This window comes from Erigeron canadensis, chromosome 1 (assembly GCF_010389155.1).
Source record: "Erigeron canadensis isolate Cc75 chromosome 1, C_canadensis_v1, whole genome shotgun sequence".
Taxonomy (NCBI): domain Eukaryota; kingdom Viridiplantae; phylum Streptophyta; class Magnoliopsida; order Asterales; family Asteraceae; genus Erigeron; species Erigeron canadensis.
The window spans coordinates 38,108,841-38,128,835 of NC_057761.1; the positions used below are offsets into that span (position 1 = coordinate 38,108,841).

Below are 19,995 nucleotides of genomic sequence, written 5' to 3' on the forward strand. Positions count from 1 at the left end.
TTTTGTCTTGCTTTCTCTTTTTCTTTTCTTTGTCCCGGCCCATTAATTTTCCTTATCTATATTTTCTTTGTCCCGTTATTTAATATATGGTGAAATACTCCAAAGCTAAAAACAAAAAAATAGTATCTTTATAAATCCTATAAGAATTATCACACAAAAAAACCAGTGTCATAAATTCATAATCGCTCACACAATTAACAACCACCAAAAAAAAAAAGATGATAACAATTGCAGAAACCATGATAAGCTCTTCAGATGGTTTTAGGCCCATTCCGGTAATTGCAATGGGCACAGCAACCGAATTAAGCATTGGTGGCATCGAAATGGTGAAACCATCGACTATACTTGAAGCCATTAAGTTGAGTTATCGTCACTTTGACACTGCCGCACTCTACCAAACTGAGAAGCCACTTGGGGAAGCAATCGCGGAAGCTTTGAGGTCGGGTCTTATAACGTCTCGAAAGGAGCTTTTTATAACGACCAAACTGTGGTGCGACTCTACTGACCGCCATCTTGTTTTACCGGCTATTAAGAAGAGTCTTGAGTAAGTTTGGTATATATATCTTTCAAAGTGTTAATAAACTCTCTTTCGTGTGTATAATACAAGTATAGTATATGACGCTCCATTCTTTACTTATTTTTAAAAAGTCTCAAAAAATATGTTAATCTTTTCACACTTAAAAGCTATCTGCTATGCTATTAGAGGATTTATATTGTAAACTTAACACAAACTTCCACTCGGTTGTATAAAAAAAATTCAAACTTAAAATTGTTGGGAAAAAAAATAGTCATACTTTTTTCAAGACTAGACAACAAATGTATAAATAATATGTTTATATTTAGAAGTGTGAAAAAATGTTAAACAATTTCACACTTAAAAGTGTGAGAGCTAATTTATCACACTCAATTCCCAATTAGAAAATATTACTAGATTACTACAAAAGATATGCATGATCAATATATCAATGTAGAGGAACAAAACTGTTACTTAAAACAAAATGTAATTAAGTTGTCAATGATTACGTTTTTAGTAGCAAAACCAAATTTTTTGTTCAGAATTAGCCAAAGACAGAAATTGTACATATATGGGTGGGCCAAAATATAATTTAATCTCCACCTTTTTTAGACGATTGTTTAAAGTCGACAGAGGTATATATCAGTACGATACGGTGTCATAATCTATGATATCAAACATTCAAACATGCATCTACTATATGTGTCAACACTAAATATATGAGACTAATTTATACTAGCTATCTAATAAAATAAATCACTTATTTTTTCAAAAAATTTTTACTTTTAAAAAACCAAAAATACCTCTCTCTATTATTCACTAATTTAAACATCTCCGTCTAATATACTCATAATACCTTTAATAAAAGTATTTACAATATAGATCCCTCAAGAATTAAAATAAATACATTATCACCTTTAACATCAATTATAATTATATTCAACACCATCGCTGCTTCCACTGTCGTCCACATTGCCGCCCCCACTACGTCACCACCTCCTCACCATCACTACCCCTACTATCGCCATATTGCGCGGACATAAGTCCAGTTTAATAGAATAAAAAGTATGCTTAAAAATATATTTGAATCTAAATCTCTGATATAGTGATATGTCATGTGCCGGTATCAAATTTTCAAACATGTTTGTAAATCTACTAAATTAATAGTCACACTAATCATATTTCAAATGGGATGGAAAGAAGTGAAATACGACTATAATATTCAAAATTTATGGCTTTGATGTTTTGATATTATTATCCCCATATGAAATATTTGGGATGTATCTAAATACGTGCATATGATGGAAATTTTACTATACTTAATTATATAATGAGGGATAGTAATATATGAAATAGATTTATCTAAGTTTAGGTGTAGAATACTTACATACTAATTTTTTAACTCATAAAATTCATGAAGTCAAAGCATCTATTCATTAAACAAGAAATACTAAAATATTAATATGTGAGGGTTCCACACTTAAGCTTAGGTGTCGGAGATCCTTAAATTCACTTTTCTCTTATATAATTTACTGCAAAACAAAAAAACTTGTGAATCTAAATAAGTTCTTTTTTATCATTATTAGTTAGAGGTTTTCGTTTCTTTTTACAATAATCATGTTGGTATATATGCGATGCGGATTAGATATGAGAGTAAAATTAGAAACCCAATGATAGTTTATGAACCAATGCAGGAATTTGGGACTAGATTATGTAGATTTGTATCTCATACATTGGCCATTGAAGCTGAACATCGAGAAATTTGAACTCCCGATCCCAAACGAATGCATAACTGCAATTGATATCAAGGGAGTCTGGGATGCAATGGAGGAGTGTCAAAATCTTGGACTTACCAAATCTATCGGCGTCAGCAATTTCTCTCCTAAAAAGATACAACAAATTCTTTCATTTGCCAAAATTCCTCCTGCCGTCAATCAGGTGATCATTGATTATTTACTACAAAATTCTGTTTTGACACTTTGCTCTAAGATAGCACAACAAAAGTCAAAGTGAGAAAAGTGTTATGTAACATGCATGGTTTTTAATTAATTTGTTTTGAAGGTTGAGATGAACCCAATTTGGCAACAAAAAAAACTCGTTGCATACTGTAAGGAGAACGGCATCCTTGTGACCGCTTACTCCCCGTTAGGTGCAGTAGGCAATAGTGGATGGGGACACAACCGTATTATGGAATGTGATGTTCTACAAGACATTGCCAAGTCAAAAGGAAAGACTGTGGCACAGGTACTCTTACTAAAAATAGTATAAACAATGTTCTATATACATATATATACAAGTTGACCTTTTTAGTCAAACCAATTTCTCAGAAAGTCCAAGAATATATTGACAATGAAGGAAAAAGTTGAGAATTTATAGCTAAAGGTGCAACACTAAAGTAAGGTGAATATGTAAATGTACTTAACTTCTATCGATTAATGTAGATCGCGCTGAGGTGGCTATACGAGCAAGGTGTAAGTATTGCCGTAAAGAGCTTCAACACAGAAAGGATGAAACAGAACATTAGTATCTTTGACTGGTCATTGACAAAGGAGGAACGGAGCAGAATTGACCAAATACCTCAACACAGGCATATCTATCTACTCGGCTTAATGGTGCTTGAGCATAATGATGTAACGGCTGAGATCGATGCAGAGCTTCATTGATAAAGTTGTATGCATAGTGGATTGAGATTCTCTAAAGTTGATAACAACTTTACTAGTAACTTTACTAGTAAAGTTAGGGCTGTAAACGAACTAAGCAGTTCACGAACAGTTCATGAACCGTTCCGCAGGAAGCTCGGTCATGTTTGTTCGTTTAGTTAAATGAACGAACATTAACACAAAAATCTGTTCGTTTAGTTAAATGAACGAACATGAACAAAACTCTCATTCGTTCATTTATGTTCATGAACGTTCGATAATCTGTTCGTTTATGTTCGTGAACCATCGTTCGTAAACAATAGTTCATTTATGTTCGTGAACACTTGTTCATTTATATATATTAATACCTAGTCCACTACTTTAAAAAATGTTTTAAATATAAATATTTCTTAATATATGTATATATTATTTATACTTAGTTATCTGTATTTTAAGAAAACGTTTAAATATAAATACTTGTTTTATAAATATTTCGTTCGTTTGTGTTCGTTCATTAATGTTTGTGAACACAAATAAAACGAACACAAACGAACGAACATGAACATGCCATTATGTTCATTTATCTGTTCATGAACACCTCATTATGTTCGTTTATTTGTTCGTGAACTGTTCGTTAAGTTAAACGAACGAACATGAACAACGTCCCGTTCGTGTTCGTTTACAACCCTAAATAAAGTTGGGGTAATATTGACACCTGGATCAAAACCAAGGGTTAATATTCAATAATATTTTTGGAATCTTGACTTTTGATTTTATCTATGGGCTAAAATTTATCCAACTTTACTTTCCAAATTGAGAGAATTTCTATCCATGCATAGTTTAGTTCTAAGATATAAATTTTAAAGATTTGTTCGCGTAGGAGAATATCAAAACTTATGCATCTAAAAAAGGTGATAATAATAGTTGGCTTAAATTTAAATTCAAATTTAAACTAAAATTTCTTAATTCCAGGGGTCTTTTTAAGGAACTGGCGGAAGGGATGTTAGCCTAAAGACTAGGGATGGCAAACAAACCCGTACCTGATGAAAAATCTGGCACCCGACATTTTTGGTCCGCGTTCGGGTCTGGGTATGCGGGTCTAGGGTGGTATGGAGATCGTTTTAATACTTTTACCGGGTTCGGGTCCACGGACGGTTTTAAATGATAACCCGCATACCCAACCTGTGTACCCAAAACCGCCCCGAACCCATAAACTCGACTAGTATAGATTAATTACACAATAATAGTATACATCTTAAGGATATTACTATTGGTTTACTAAATACACTTAGTTGAATTAACCATATACCAAGTTCAACACTCCTACAGCTAGAAATGACATACAAATATTATTTCATTTAGTTAGCATATTTTTGTTGATTTCATGTGGTTTCTGACATTTACCTCTCGAGCATGTAGGCATTCGTGTTATCACTCTTGTTATGCAGGAGTGTGCGGATTCCAACTTCCAGCATACTGTCCACCTTGAATGTCACTGCTGAGGTTCGAATGATTAATATCTAACCCTTGTTGTTTGATCAAATTTTACTTTTTTTTTCTTAATACTAGTTTATTTCATTTTTCACTTTAGTTAATTATTTGTAGTAGTGTTAATTAAAGGTTAGTAATTTTTAATCAAATTAGAAATTTCAAATTTTGTTAAATTATACTTTGATTTCTAACTTTTTAAATGACCCAACCAAAACACACCCACTATTCAGCCTGCCCGACGCTAAGCCCATCTTAAGCTTTACCCGCCCAACACCCATGCCCATTTCATTGCCTATCAAATGGCGGGTCTCCACCATTTACCCGGATAACAAATTCTTCTCCCAATTCTTTTTAGGATCTGTTTGTATTTACTGTTTGCAACTTTGCATCTCCACATCCAGGTTCGTATTCCTCAATTCTTTTTGTTATTTATTTTATGAATTAGACTGCTGGCTGTGATTGATAGTACATACAATATATTCAAGTTTATAATCAATAAACACTTTCGGGTCATAATGTTAGCAATTAGCAATTTAGCATGGTGGAAAGGTGTTCGGACCTTTTCAATGACCCGAACTCCTAGTTTCAGTGACCCGAGCAGGCACACCTATAATCGAACCAACTACAGTTTTCTATATGTTGATTATACTTTACATATACTTACTCTCTCTTATATGGCCAACATTGAGATGGGTTATACATTTTTTTACAAGTTATATTATTATTATTACAATAATATATGTGTGGACTTGTACATATGAAAGCCCAGACTCCTTGATCAATGCTTTCCGGGCTAAGCTTCGCTCCTATACCCGTGTCCTCAGCTCGTACTCGTATTTTCTTGTAACCAATAACCTACATCTTATTAATTCGTATTAAATCTTTTTTAACTTCTTTCTCTATACTAGTTTTACCTTGTATTTTGGAATGTGTGTCTATATTTAGTTTATAACTAGAACTTATTTGTGTAACCCATCTCAATGTTGGCCTTCGAATCATCTCGGCCTCAAATTAAACATGTCAGATGAGCAAAACTCACGACACACAAACTCACACTTATGCATATAATGAATTTTATCGCCCTTTACATTAACACGGATACTTGTTTATATAGTTTCGAACCATTGTGACTCTTCATAAATGTTACCATCTTTCCTATCCAATCATAACTTATTCCTAACCAAATGAATACCCTAAAGGATACAACTTTTCAAACTAAACTGCTATCACCGAAATTATCTACCATTCGGTTATTTATTTTTTATCTATTTACTAACCACACTATCTATACTCCCTAATAAAGCAAATCCCCCTCCCCTATTAAATATTTCTGTCTTTGAAATACCGTATTTGCCCTTGGACTTTTTTGTTTTTTTTTTCTTTACGTAACTACCTAAATTCCCTAATAAAGCAGACCGTCTTCCTTACTACTGCCGCCGCATTGCGCGGGTACCATGCTCGTTACCTTTTAACTTATACAAAGATTACATAAAATACTAAATATTTTGACTGAGGTACATGGATTAAGGAAATTAACTTTCAACACCCAAAGTATGTTTTTACACATTTGGATCAAATTATATGGGAAACTGTAAAAAATAAAAAATAAAAAATCATGGTGTTCGAAGATATCTTAAACAAAAAAAGACTATAGGAATGGGCTTCAATCGATCAAACTATTTTGTAGGTCTTATTTCAGCTTGTTAGGTTACACAAGATATCAGGGTCCCTTAAATATGTTTTACAAACAAATAAAGTGCATGTATGGATGTTGTAAGTGTATATAGATCCGACATGTGAACAAATATTTTTTGGTCTCTCCTTGGATAATTATACACCACTTAAATCCTTAAAAAAATTATGAATAGTTTCTTGCTAGGGCTCTAGAAGACATGATTGAAGAAGTCATTGAGCAAAGGAATCCCGCAAGAAGAAATGCAGCTGATATGTAGGATATCATACAAAAATCATCCACTTTTGAATGATAATCGTTTGCATCATACAACCCGCCGTCAAAATGAGTTATCAAAGAAGCACCTTTTCTTGTTTCAACCGTGGCACCAAATACAGACCCGACTGCAGTAGCTAGTATTGTCAAGCATATCTGAAAAATAGGTAATAGCTAGCATTTAGCAAGAGATGTTAATTTAAGGAAAAAAAATTTTCTAACTATACGCTCGAAGATACAAACACCAAAAGACCTACAAAGAAATTATAGATAAGGTTACGAAAAAGGAAATTAATTAGCATACGAACCTTGTCACCATAAAATTCAAACCCGATAAATGCATTATTGTTGATGAGTCTTTTCTTAATCAAAAAGAAGAAAATGGCAAACGGGAGTTGCAATAAGGTATAGGCAAATCCAGCAATCATGGCGAAGAAAACATATCTGCAAACCAAAGAAAATTTAGATGCATATAGTATATTAGTATATCACAGAATAATTTTAAGTTGTAACGATTTATTTATGGAAAGTTGAGAGTCTTTAACAAGAATACTATCTACAGACACTACTATTTATTGAGGCCCCAGCTAGATTAAAAGAAGGTTCATACTCATAAGTGGCAACATCTTTGTAGGCAAAGGGTACCGGAGATGGACCAATTTTGTAGGTCACACTATTGGACCTCAATAGACCCATAGATACAGCCAGCGTTACCAGGGTTATAACTCTGGTTGTTAATGCTGCAGCTGGAAACTTTGATCCTTCTTGGTAATCATATTTGAGATCTGACATTTTCTTTTTGCTTAGATTTTGTTGCAATTGTTGTTTCCTCACTTATGCAATATGTCACACAAGTTTGGTTTTTATAGCTACTTGGTTTTGTCATTTCTCAGGGAACAAGGAGTTAGTATGTCATTTCATGTTTGGTATTTTAATGAAGTTGACCCATTCTGTTTTTAATTTTATCATTTATCTCTTGCATTGTATTTAGAGATTTAACCTAGGAATTGAAGTTGCTTTCAATAAAATTATTATTATCTAGTTAATAAGGAAGTCTTTATTTATAGCTAGCGTACGTTGTAGTCGCAGTTCAACTTGATGATGATATGGTTTTTCTTAAAGCACAAATTAATAACATTTTATTATTATTTATAGTTTAATGTATTGATTAATCTCAGGTACCAAAAAGTGATCCTGCATGAACTGATTATAACACTGGGAGTGTGTAAGTTCAAGTTCTATTTCATTACCAGATGCTTAATTTGACTAATATTGATTATGTTACACAATATCCGAATTCATTATCTCAAACGTTAGTTGTGTGATTATGGGCTTGAGTAATAATACTGGTCCTCTGCAACTAATTGGACAAATTAGTGAGTTTATTTATTTGATCTCGGGCATAGAAAGAACAATCATGGTTAGTAACTTAATATAATGCTAATAAGTAATAATCCGAAAGTACTAATAATATGCATATGCAAGGCGACATGTGTATATATAAAGTACATACATGCATAAACCTTCCTAGAAAGAACTTGAGTTTAATGAAAAGAATTAGTCCATATCAGCCGTCTAACTGTAAATGAAGTCAAACTAAGTTAGTCGATCACCAAGCATACGAAGCAGTGAGGAATTAGTTCATTTGCTTTCTCATTTATTTTTGCAGATTATTTCATCGTAAGTTACAAAGCCTGCTAATTAATTTAGTTTTTATTTGTTGTACATTAGCCAGAAGATGTCATATATAATCCAAAAAGGAAGAAATTACCGTTTACTTTCTCATATTATCGTTTTGCCATGATCATATCTGAATGTGTCTATTCTTTATCATTTCTTTTTGCCGATTATCTCATCGTATGTTACAAAGCTTCCTGATTAAATTAGTTTTCATTTGTTGTACATTAGCCAAAAGATATCATATATAATCCAAAAAGGAAGAAATTCCCATGTTAGTGCAAGCAATTACAATTACATGATATATTGCTACACTGCCTACACATGTTATAGTGTGACTTTCTAAATTTACTACCCAAGGTTATGGGGCTTCACCATTTACTCTTTGTTGATCTTGTTAATAAACTTCATAAATATCTGTTTTCGTTGCCAATCAGGCCCAATAAAATAAAGTAATTTTTGCCTTTATTTTATGAATAAAGTGTTTAACTAATAAGTATTATCGATTACTTCACTTCTTTTTTTTCTTAAGGTGTGAATTACTTGTAAATGTCGAGAGATCTAACATACGTTGTTTTAACTGGGTCCATGCTATAAAGTCCTCTCTTCGAATAGATCCCCAATTTAAACCCCTCGATGAGAACCTCTATCACGCAAAGATCTCGAGGGAAAAACTCACTCAGATCCATCATAGGTGGAAATTAAATGTCGGTGACATGGCCACCCAACATATATAGGGTAGGATTCATCGATTACTTTTATTTTAAATTAACCTAGCATATTTGACAGTCCACTTGTTTGCTTAACTTAGATTAATTAACTAGACAATAACGTAAGGAATAAAAAGTAAAGAACTAGAACAATGGTAGAATTCAAGAACTACTACAAATAATATTGCATTTGTTCACTTTTAGGTGAGTGTGAAAAAATTAAAAATTTTGTCACGTTTTTTAATGTGTAGAAATATATTGAATTAAAAGTGTATGAAAATTTTTACACACTAAAAAGTGTGTAGAAATAAAAGTACACACTTTTTAGTGTGAACTTTCATAATTATTTTGTCATACCTCACTTGTTCACGGTATTTTTTTTAGTTACCGTGGACAAATGGGGTGTGACAAAATAATTATGAAAATTCATACTAAAAAGTGTGAACTTTTATTTCTACATATTTTTTAGTGTGGAGTAATTTTCACACACTTTTAATTCAATATATTTTTACACACTAAAAAGCGTGACAAAATTTTTAATTTGTTCACACTCATCTAAAAGTGTGAACAAATGAAATATGATTTGTCGTGTTAACACAATCTATGCGATATCCTTTCGAGTATTGTACTCGTAGTACCTCTATGTGAAGGTAGGCGTACAAAATCACCTTTACATCAGTGTACATGATCTACCTTTGCGATCAGATTGTGTAATATATATGAACTCATTTCGGAGGTGTTAAACCGTTTTTATTATATCGGTATGTTTAATAGGTCTAAGTAATCGCCATTCATTTGATTAAAAATATATACATTTAACATATGTGTGTGTGGCTCGCGATTTATAGTTGTCACTGTTTTGTAGGATATATTATGTAATGTTTGTGCCTTGCTATAGTCTCTTTATTAACATTCTTTATGCTGCCAAAAAAAATGTTGATATGAATCTAAGCATGGAGCTATACTTTCTAGTATAAATATGTATGAACAATTGTATCTAGTGTGTGAATGTTTGTCTTTTTAATATAAAGTAGTACCATATATAGACATGGATTAGGTAGTTAATAAAACATTGAAATCAAATAAATATTGCCTATCAATTGACAAAAACAAACACTTCCCTCATTATATATATACATATGACTGACATACATTGTTATTTCATGGTAGATATAGTACACCGAAAGAAATTTTTTTACCAGTTTATTTACCATTGCGATATATGATAACAGATGACTTCTGATCCTCAATACATTTTGATGTGGGGTAGCTAGTATTCCTAGATCAAGAAAATCTAAACCCTCCTAGTGAAACCAGCCAGATCGGCAAATCCTGATACATGTGTAACGTGTTTGGGGCTAATAGAAAAAGCGGGGTAGGCAGAACCGCTGTAATCAAATTGATATTTGACAGGCCATAATGCTATAAAACAAAATATTATTTCCAAAAGAAATGAATTAAGGAAGGATTGGAAAAAAATATGTTTTTTCTGAATATAAAAAAAAATGTACTTATTAATTTCTACTTTTTTGTTTTTTGAATAGGGCAAATAATACCCACTTTAATAAACACGCAGCCCCTACATTTTACTTGCAAACCAAGTATTTATATAACCATGTTATTAAATAACAGGAAATTTTTTAAAATTCAAAGAAAAACAGACAATTACGGATTACCTATATGCTTCAGCAGATATGTTATTTTCTTTTTTATTGTGACCATGTTTTGTCCCAAACATGGCATGGTCTAATCAAACTATCAGATGTCAAAAGCATGACAAACAATGATCGCAGAAAACCACCTGTTACAGATTCACTTGCTTCTATGATTTAATGTATTTAATCCACTATCATCATCCAAAAGTCTCAATTCAAAGCAAGCCTCTTTATAAGTTTAATAGTTTTTTCAATTAACAGTACGAATATCTTCTTAGCAAGCTGGGCCTTATGCTTAATTCAACATAATTTTTAAATAAAATAAGGGCCTTTTTTAAAAAAATATAATCAGGGCCTTTTATTACTATGATATAATGATACCACTAATTTGATTCAAAATGACGTAGATTAATTTGCTGCAGCCGACTTCCTCCTTTTCTTGGCCCCCACTTTGCGTTTCCTTATCTTCCCTAACGTTCAGAGCTGTGAGCTTCAATCCTTGAGAAGAAAAAGAAGAGAAAGAAGGAAAAGAAGAAGAAGCCCAACGGAATAACAAATAACGGAAGATTTTATTTTTATTTTTTAATAATAATGAATGATAATTAGGATTAATCATTACTTCATTAGAAATAATTTAAATGATATGGATAACACATGACAACTTAAAATTAAAAAATGACAAATAATACAAAATCTTACACACGTGACACATGCTTTGATAAATGACAATTAAACGAAAACATTATTTTTATGGATAATATATAATAAAAATAAAGTTATGGATAGTAATGGTGGTGAAAACAAAATATATTCCTAAAAGAAAGGAATTAAGGAAATAAGGGGAAAAATATTTTTATATTCTTTTACTTTTTAAAAACTTTTTTTTTAATACAAACTCATGTCTTACTTTCTTTTTTTTTTCCCTAATGTGAGGGCAAAGGATTATCTATGTCTATATCTATACTATATTTTAAAGCAAATTTTCATATCTAAATTTTAAGTTTCAATATTTACTTTTCCAATGTCCTAAATCTATTCTATATTTACCTAAAATAACCATAATACCTTTTCTCTGTCCTTAAATGTCAACCAATCATTTTTTTTCTCTCTCCTATGTAAATCATTTATTCTTCCAATTAATTCAAAATCTTTTATCTCAAAAACCGTACATCGATAAATTATAAAAGTTATATGGGTGTTCCTAAAATTTCATTCTCTTTCATTAGAGATGTTATTCGACATACTTTTGACGAATTTTTAAATCCGATGACGGAACCGTACGGTTAAGGCATTTGGCTATCACACTCTATGACCCACCATCTCACCGCCGCAACGCACGGATACTTACTCTTGTGTGTTTAAAATGAATGGATACGGTGTAAGCGTCGTCTTTAACCTAGGTGACTTGTCCTTGGATTCGATATCAGTTCCGCCCTCACGTGTATCAAAAAGGGTGAGATAAAGAGTGACCAGCGATGAAGGTGCTCAATGATAACAGCGAATGTGTACATATTAGGGCCGACCCAATAACTTATATGGGCTAGGCAATGTCCTAGTTCTACTCCTAGAAGGCTAGAACCCCCACTAATTAAGCTCAATAAGAAATTGTCTAGTAAATTACCTAAATTACGTAAACACATTAACAAGAATTTGATCGTCCGAAAATAAAAGAGAAATCCCGAGAGTCAAGATAGCCGATTGGATCTTGAGCACTGAAGATTATATTATCACGAGAGTTAAGGATTCTCCCATTAAAATTCGTAAGGTACACAGTAAGTATACTAATTTTGTTTGTTTTCAATTGTGATGTTCATATATAGTCTTTCTATGGTTTGTGTTAACGTCGAAAGCACACAGATACTCAAATTAGAATTCCTAATTACTTGTAAAATATGCTCTGCTTTTTTGGTTCATATGACGCCCCTTTTTGTATTTGGATACTCGAGTTTTTTGCTTGGTAACGCATAGTTATTTTAAGGAAAATTGACCTGTAAGAAGTCTTTGAAAGTGTTTTTATTTTAAGACTGTTCTTATTTGATGGTCCCCGTATATATATATATATGAGTTTTATTTATGTTACTAATGTGAACAGTTGTGGGGGGCTTCAAAACCATCAAGTTTAAAAATCTATGTTTTCTAAGGGAAATGGAAATAAATACAATAGAAGAGGACGATTTCTTGGAAATCGATCATGTCCCCAGTCTTCACTTGTTTCGTTACACCTCAATATTGAGAAAGCCTCTGCCCTTCCACTTGGATGCAATAGGATGTGTGACACACTTACATATAGCTGGTGTATTCATGGACGATTCTTTTTTCAACACTATCAAATTGAAATTCCCTTTTCTCCAGAGTATGTTCATTGGAATTGATTTTCTGGATGAGGAGAGTTTCATTATCACAAGTGCTTCAGTGCAGAACTTGACCATACGAGTGTCGGCAGAAAGGTTGATTAACGTACAAGTTTATGCTCCAAATTTACTTACTGTCAATATTAGAGGTAGAAATATAGTAACTACAACAGTCAATTGTATCTACCTGGGCTACCTTTGACCTCCAAGTAACCAAGTTTAATCCTACTACTAAGATACATGGCACAAATATACTATTTCTAATTTCTAATACAATTTTCTTTATAACTTTAACTGTTTAACATGTGATACTGACTTATTTAGACTGACTAGGAAAAAAAGAAGGATTTCACGCTCTGAGATGTGTGCGTAAGTCACCATAGGTTACTAAGATAGTTGATCAAAGTAAACTAAGTGAGCCAACTAATAATAACCAGGATAAAGATGATAACAAGAATGCTACGAGTAATATTTAAATATGACGGGGAGGCCAGGGCAAACTGTTAATTAAAAAATATGCAACATGGGTAAACATCCAACTATGGTTACATAATGTAATTTGGCATTTAATTCTTGGAACCATTGAGGCATTGAGGTTGTTTCTTGATACATATATAAACAACACATTGTTTGTCTAGCTAGTTGCCATCAGTTGAAATGGCACAACCTGGCCCACAGCCTCAGTCTCAACCTGATGACGCGCCTCACCCTCAAACCCAGATTCAGCTTTCTAATGTTTCTCAAACAGAGGATCATAGTCAGGTCCAAATTGTGAATCAGTCAGAGTCTCATACTACTGATCAGACTCCCATAACAACAGGAAAAGTATCGGTCATTGTATCCTTAACTATCAGAGCGGCTACCTGGGTATGCCTATTGGCGTCACTCATAATTTTAGCAGCAAACACTTATACCATGAATGGTCTCTATAGAGAGGTCAAAGTTGGGTTCAGTAATATTAATGCTTATCGGTATCTCTCCTTCTGTATAAATATGATCAAGACCTAGCTCAACTCTAAATTTCATAGTTACATAGTTTTGAACTATTACTTACATTTATCTGCAGGTACATGATGTCCACTATAGTAATAGGTTTTGCATACACATCTGTTCAACTACCCTTAGAAATCTATCAAGTAATTACAGGAGAAAGTTTTTTAACTCGCAATGGGCTTCCGAAAATCATCTTTTACGGTGACAAGGTTTTTCTACTTTGATATGTTTCATGTGATTCCGAATTAAGTATAAGTCCAGTGATACCTTGACAGTTAACACTAAACATTATGTCTTTGATCAAATGATGTTTCTTGTAGTTGCTATTAGCCCTACTAGCTACTGGTGTTGGTGCAGCTTTTGGAGCTACCTATGATCTGAAGAAAAACCTTGATGACTTGGATGACCTTCTGGAGTTTTATGGCGATCCAATACTTTCTGGAGCTCGATCAAAGCTTGATAACTTCTTCAACTTGGCTTATGTTTCTGCTGGATTCCTTCTTATCGCATTCTTATGTTCAATAGTTTCTTCTATTCTCTCTTCACTTGCCCTTAAGAATTAATGATTAAGGACGATGTTTTTTGAGTTTTTATGTCAAAGAAACTTAATTAGCGATAGTTGGATTAGTGTTTGTCAATTCAGATTGTCCTCCTTGACATATATCAAGTTAGTGCTATATATATTTTGGAGTCATATATTGAGGGGTGATCAAACTGCGGGCCGCCCTGAAACTCGTTGAAACAGCCGGAAAAAACCAAACCCGCAGCAACCTGTTATTAGCTGGTCAGGGCCACAATCCCAAAAAATACAAAATGCAGTTCTTGGGTCGTCCCCCGGTTGGCTCGGTGGAAACCCAAAAACAGACAGGCCTGAAATCATGCTTGAGATTCAGGATAATAGAAATATATACTAGTTTGCATGTATCATATATGGTTTAACCGAACACATGCCAATTTTTATTTTGCATCAGGTTATCTACTAGTTAATTTGGGTCTTTTTCCTGGTGGTTTAGGATCATGAAAATCACAGGTTATCTACGTATGGCTCATAGCCTCATATGGTATGGGTAATATGGTACGTAATTTTCTTGTTTTGATAGGCAATTAATTAATCACATATGTTTTCCACCGTGACTTACCATACCTCATCTATGACTCTATGGGACAACTAACACACTTATGTTTCACCATGACGTACCCAGCACAAGTAGGGCAAGGAGTCAAGGAGTTATAGTTTCATTGTTTAATGATGAGAAAGACATTCAGCAACTTGAATTTTTGAAGCCAAAAACTGAATATGTGCAGGTTGAGTTCCTTGTCACTGCATAGTACATCAGCCACTCGTCAAATGGTCTTTGTCCTCAAGTTAGAGTCAAAGTCAAACTTTATTCAGAAGTGTACGAGTACGGGCTGGCCCGCAAAACCCATGTAACCTGGACCAAACCAACCCAATGAAACATAGGCCAGTCCTCGGCCCACATATTTCGTACAACTGATTAATCTTTAAAAACCACTCACGTTTGTTCATCCAATCATAGGGTGAGTGTCAGTAGTATCATATTTTGACAAAATAATTTTGTTGAGTAAAAGGGTTGAGTTCCACCGAACATAATTAAGCTTGACATTTAGTTTCAAGTTGTCTACTCTTGCATTGGTCAAATGTATAAGAAATGACCATTAATAAATGATCTCCCCAATCAATAGTTCCATTTTCAAAAGGCAATCACCCAGAAATCCAGAATGTTATTTTTAATAGTTGACTAATCAAACTTTGACTTTAAAAGTCAAATCAATCCAATCAACCACTAATTTATCAGCATAACAAAGAGGTAAATGTTATTGTTAAGAAAAAAAAATCTAGACACTCACCCATTATTATCACAATATATCAAATTTCATGCATATGATGTTTTACAGTTAGAGTCAATAATAAAAATAGTAAATAAATACAACCCAAAGCTAATGGAAACAACAATGGTTGATGGAGAGCCAATATCTTCTTCTTCCCCAAACCTCTACTCAAAGCTTCAAATCCCATAAAAATCTTCAAAACAAAGCTTGAAGCTCCAATAAATGACCAAAGGTGCAATGGGTTTGTATAGACCGTGGTGATAATGAAGATACTCAAATGGATTATGGAAGACCATTTTGACTTTTAAAGTCAAAGAACCTCATATTACTACTAGATCTGAAGTTCACTCTATCAATTTATCAATTATAACCTCACTTTAATCATCATTATTATTAGCATCCATTCCAAATACCTCTTTTAAGCTAGTAATTCCGTGGGTATCTTTATATGAAAAAAAGTCTATCATTATCATAATTGCTATTTTGAACACATAATAATGTTTCATCTCTAAACTCCCATAAAATCAATAATAATAATTTCTATTTTCATAATAACACTATTACACTAAACAAACAGAACCTACTTTTTTGATCACTTGATTTCACCATTCGAACCCCTGATCATCAGAACCTTCGTTTTCTCCCATTTTTGCTTCAAAAGAAAAGAGATATGGCTTTACTTTTTTTATTATAAGTAAGATTAATTACTAGTTACTACCCGAAAACGGATTGATTTCGAGATAATCAATTTAGTTGGACATCACCTTTTTAGCTACATATCCTGCTCGTAATACAGTTTGGTAATAACTTTATCATTAGACTGAATAGGAAGAAACAATGATTTTATAATATGAAAATTTGTGCGTAATGCGAATCTAAAGTTTACTAATATAGTTGATACAAGAAAACTGTTGCATAAGTGAGCCAACTAACAATAACCAGCATGAAGATGATAACAAGAATGCTAATATGACGGGGAGGCCAGAGCAAAATGTTAATTAAAATATATACAATTAACATGGTGAAGGTTCCAACAATGGTTACTAAAACGGACTTAATAATGTGAATTGTCATTTGATTCTTGCAACCGGCCATCGAGATTGTTTCTTGATACATATATAAACAACACGCTGTTTCACTAGTTGTCATCAAGTGAAATTAAATGGCACGACCCGACCAGCAGCCTGAGTCTCAACCCGATGAGGCGCCCAACCCTCAGCAAACCCAGATTCAGCTTTCTAGTGTTTCTCAAACAGAAGATTCTGTTTCTCAAATAGAGGATCATAGCCAGGTTCAAATTGCAAATCACTCAAAGTCTAGTACCGCAAAGAGTACTCCAGTAATTACCACAGTGCAATTATCGGTCATTGGATCCTTAACTATCAGAGCGGCTACCTGGATATGTCTGCTAGCATCGCTCATAGCCTTAGCAGCCAACACTTCTTCCGTAAATGGTGTCTATAAAGAGGTCAAAATTGGGTTCAGTAATATTTATGCTTATCGGTATCTCTCCTTCTCTGTAAAAATGAGACCTCAACTCCAAATTAATTCATAGTTACATATAAAGCTTTCGATTTTTACGTACATTTGGATATAACTTTGGTATGCCTATTTGCAGGTACTCTATGTCCACTATAGTAATCGGTTTTGTATACACATCTGTTCATGTATCCGTAGAATTCTACCAAGTAATTACTGGAAAAAGTCTTTTAACTGGCAATGGGATCCCCAAAATCATCTTTTACAGTGACAAGGTTTTTCTCCTTTGACTTGTTGCATGTGATTCTCAATTAATAAAGTGTATAAAAAAAGACCTCCGGCCTTCTAGCAAGGTCAGAGGTCCTTTTCTACCTTAAACAAATAGTCGCTCTACCTTAAATTGGATAAGGTTGTCTGCGTCTCAAACTCTGTCATACATTGTTGACGCTACTGAAACTCATAACCCGTGGAAGACAGTATTGAATTGGGTATTAACTTTTTTAATTGTAGTGATATACATTTGACACTAAACCTTATGATCAAATAAATTTTTTTTTTTTTGTAGTTGCTATTATCTCTACTAGCAACTGGTGTTGGTGCAGCATTTGGAGCTACCTATGATCTGAAGAAAAACTTTGATGACTTGGATGACCTTCTGGTGTTTTTTGATGATCCAATCCTTTCCGAAGCTCGACCTAAGCTTGATAACTTCTTCAGCGTCGCTTATGTTTCGGCTGGATTCCTTCTTGTCGCATTCTTATGCTCAATCGTGTCTTCTATTCTCTCCTCACTTGCCCTTTATAAGAATACTAAATGATCGATCATCTAAGGACAATGATTTTGGAGTTTATATGTCAAAGAAAATTAATTAGGGGAAATCGGGTTAGTGTTTGTCAAATCCAGATTGTCCTCCTTAATTGGCTTATGTCCTCCTTCACATCCTGTCCCGCAAAATGATAATTCGACGCGGAAAATGTTTGAAATTTCTTGTAGTGTATTTAGCTGGTCACAAATGGTAAGTTAGTATTGATTTGGGTTTTTTTTTTTTTTTTTTTTAACGGCAATATAATATTAAAAAAAATAAGGCCACTAAAAGCCAAAGAGTACAACAAGAGATTATTGATTTGGGTTTATTTAGTTGGAGAATAAGAAGTAGCTTCAAGTTTGTGTACGTGAAATTTTGAAGATATTCATGGGTTTTAGTTCTATGTTTTAATTTAGGGATAAGTATTTTGGAATGTTTATAATAGGAAATAACTAAAGTTATGTGTATTGTATGTAAACAAATTAAAAATAATGTTTATTGTATGTAAGAAAATGTATTCAATCAATTAAAATCAGAAAAGTGACACCTCTATATGGTTGGCACATATGTTTTCTTACATACAATAAATATTTTTTAAAGTTGTTTACCTATCATACACACAACTTTAGTTATTTCCTATTATAGACATTCGCCTAAAGTTTGTTACATTTCATGATACTTATCCCTTTAATTTATAGTTAAATTGAATTAAGTCAGTTGACATCCCTTGTTTCCAAATCAACAGCTCTTGATATATCCAACAGCCAGGAAGTTAACAATTAATCGAAAATTTTCTAATTGAGTCGTAAAATAACTTCTCACTGGCAAACGAATATTTCATTCAACTTCAATCAATTTGAGGAGTTAATTGATTATATATAGTTGATTCAATTTTAATCAATTTAGGTTTAAATTTATTTATTTTCTATCAGATAAAAGGAATCTGATAATGAAGGCAGAAGGCTAGATCAATTATTGATTTTACCTCTAGTCATAGGTTCAACTTTCCGGAGTACATGTCTTTGGGTCTTTTAACAACTTATAGTCTACAACTCGTAGTTCGACTTCACCATTATATGGTGAAGTGTCCCTTGATGTCAAATATAATTTTAAAAAATAAAAATAAAAAATCAAAGAGATGGAATTAATGAATTGAAACTTGCAGTTGTTGACTATCGAGATTCGAATAAAACTCTTGAGCTTGCGGTTCCAGACTTCCAGTTGGGCTTTTGATGGAGAGCCAAGCCAGTCCAAATCCGAAGCAAGTAAATACTAACTTTGGGCCGTATGCTTATTTTGGTCAAAGCCCATGAACATAACATGCAACTTTTTATTCTTTTGTGAAAGTTAGTGAATCAAAGTAATTGAAAAGAAAGACATGAATATTGAAAAGCAAAGATAATTTTAACTTGTTCAAATGTATACATTATTTTAGAATGACTAGAGAAAAAGTTACATACTCGTCTCTTTGGATAAAATGAAAACAAAACAAAAAAAAAACATTTTTATTTGTACCCAACTTTCAATGATACCCTGGTATAAAACATTATTATTATTTCAAGACACTTGATTAGTACTATCTTTAGAAGCTTGCACGAAATGATTAAAAAAAGAAAAGGCAGATCTCCTTCAATTCACGTACACATGGTCCCATTATAAAGTGCACTCAAACATTTATAACGTCTATTAATTGGCTACTGCTAAAGCCTTGATTAGCTCCTATACTCGATTGTTTTTGGTTGTTATGTACTCGCTCGATGCTATTTTAGTTGTCCACTGTTGACTTTCAAAGTATTTTTGCTTCAATTTTGACCGTAAATATTTTTGTTTGTATTATATAATACTTGATAAATGTTATATCATTGAAAAAATCGTTTAAAAT

At 32.9% G+C, this 19,995-nt stretch overlaps 4 protein-coding genes and 1 long non-coding RNA gene across 5 annotated transcripts; 4 read left to right on the plus strand and 1 right to left on the minus strand.

Annotated features, from left to right (window-relative positions):
• The first annotated feature begins 31 nt into the window (after positions 1–31).
• On the plus strand, positions 32–3,235 carry LOC122581227 (D-galacturonate reductase-like). The gene is made up of 4 exons (XM_043753404.1): positions 32–544; positions 2,209–2,452; positions 2,576–2,758; positions 2,956–3,235. The coding sequence occupies exons 1-4, from the start codon at positions 219–221 to the stop codon at positions 3,175–3,177; spliced, it is 975 nt and encodes a 324-aa protein (XP_043609339.1). The 5' UTR covers positions 32–218; the 3' UTR covers positions 3,178–3,235.
• Positions 3,236–4,894: 1,659 nt separating this feature from the next.
• Positions 4,895–7,919, plus strand: LOC122585968. Its single transcript, XR_006321838.1, has 3 exons — positions 4,895–5,045; positions 6,513–6,759; positions 7,771–7,919. It is a non-coding gene; the product is annotated as an uncharacterized LOC122585968 (long non-coding RNA).
• LOC122585967 (CASP-like protein 4D1) lies at positions 6,312–7,414 on the minus strand. Its single transcript, XM_043758083.1, has 3 exons — positions 7,203–7,414; positions 6,901–7,036; positions 6,312–6,748 (listed from the first exon to the last, which is right to left on the minus strand). Exons 1-3 carry the CDS (start codon positions 7,382–7,384, stop codon positions 6,503–6,505), a joined length of 564 nt encoding a protein of 187 aa, XP_043614018.1. The 5' UTR covers positions 7,385–7,414; the 3' UTR covers positions 6,312–6,502.
• Positions 7,920–13,642: 5,723 nt separating the features above from the next.
• On the plus strand, positions 13,643–14,546 carry LOC122591819 (CASP-like protein 4D1). The gene is made up of 3 exons (XM_043764055.1): positions 13,643–13,956; positions 14,052–14,187; positions 14,299–14,546. The coding sequence occupies exons 1-3, from the start codon at positions 13,643–13,645 to the stop codon at positions 14,539–14,541; spliced, it is 693 nt and encodes a 230-aa protein (XP_043619990.1). The 3' UTR covers positions 14,542–14,546.
• A 2,445-nt stretch (positions 14,547–16,991) lies between these two features.
• Positions 16,992–18,125, plus strand: LOC122591830 (CASP-like protein 4D1). Its single transcript, XM_043764064.1, has 3 exons — positions 16,992–17,332; positions 17,448–17,583; positions 17,874–18,125. The coding sequence occupies exons 1-3, from the start codon at positions 16,992–16,994 to the stop codon at positions 18,123–18,125; spliced, it is 729 nt and encodes a 242-aa protein (XP_043619999.1).
• Positions 18,126–19,995: the final 1,870 nt, after the last annotated feature.

Bases quoted from the DNA above. Each gene is read 5' to 3' on its own strand.
- LOC122585967 (XM_043758083.1), bottom strand. From the start codon at position 7,384: ATGTCAGATCTCAAATATGATTACCAAGAAGGATCAAAGTTTCCAGCT. The intron at 7,037-7,202 runs GTATGAACCTTC...TTTGGTTTGCAG, and splicing joins AAAGATGTTGCCACTTATGA to ATATGTTTTCTTCGCCATGA. The intron at 6,749-6,900 runs GTTCGTATGCTA...CCTATTTTTCAG, and splicing joins TTGAATTTTATGGTGACAAG to ATATGCTTGACAATACTAGC.
- LOC122591830 (XM_043764064.1), top strand. From the start codon at position 16,992: ATGGCACGACCCGACCAGCAGCCTGAGTCTCAACCCGATGAGGCGCCC. The intron at 17,333-17,447 runs GTATCTCTCCTT...GCCTATTTGCAG, and splicing joins AGTAATATTTATGCTTATCG to GTACTCTATGTCCACTATAG. The intron at 17,584-17,873 runs GTTTTTCTCCTT...TTTTTTTTGTAG, and splicing joins TCATCTTTTACAGTGACAAG to TTGCTATTATCTCTACTAGC.
- LOC122591819 (XM_043764055.1), top strand. From the start codon at position 13,643: ATGGCACAACCTGGCCCACAGCCTCAGTCTCAACCTGATGACGCGCCT. The intron at 13,957-14,051 runs GTATCTCTCCTT...ATTTATCTGCAG, and splicing joins AGTAATATTAATGCTTATCG to GTACATGATGTCCACTATAG. The intron at 14,188-14,298 runs GTTTTTCTACTT...TGTTTCTTGTAG, and splicing joins TCATCTTTTACGGTGACAAG to TTGCTATTAGCCCTACTAGC.
- LOC122581227 (XM_043753404.1), top strand. From the start codon at position 219: ATGATAACAATTGCAGAAACCATGATAAGCTCTTCAGATGGTTTTAGG. The intron at 545-2,208 runs GTAAGTTTGGTA...GAACCAATGCAG, and splicing joins GCTATTAAGAAGAGTCTTGA to GAATTTGGGACTAGATTATG. The intron at 2,453-2,575 runs GTGATCATTGAT...TTTGTTTTGAAG, and splicing joins TTCCTCCTGCCGTCAATCAG to GTTGAGATGAACCCAATTTG.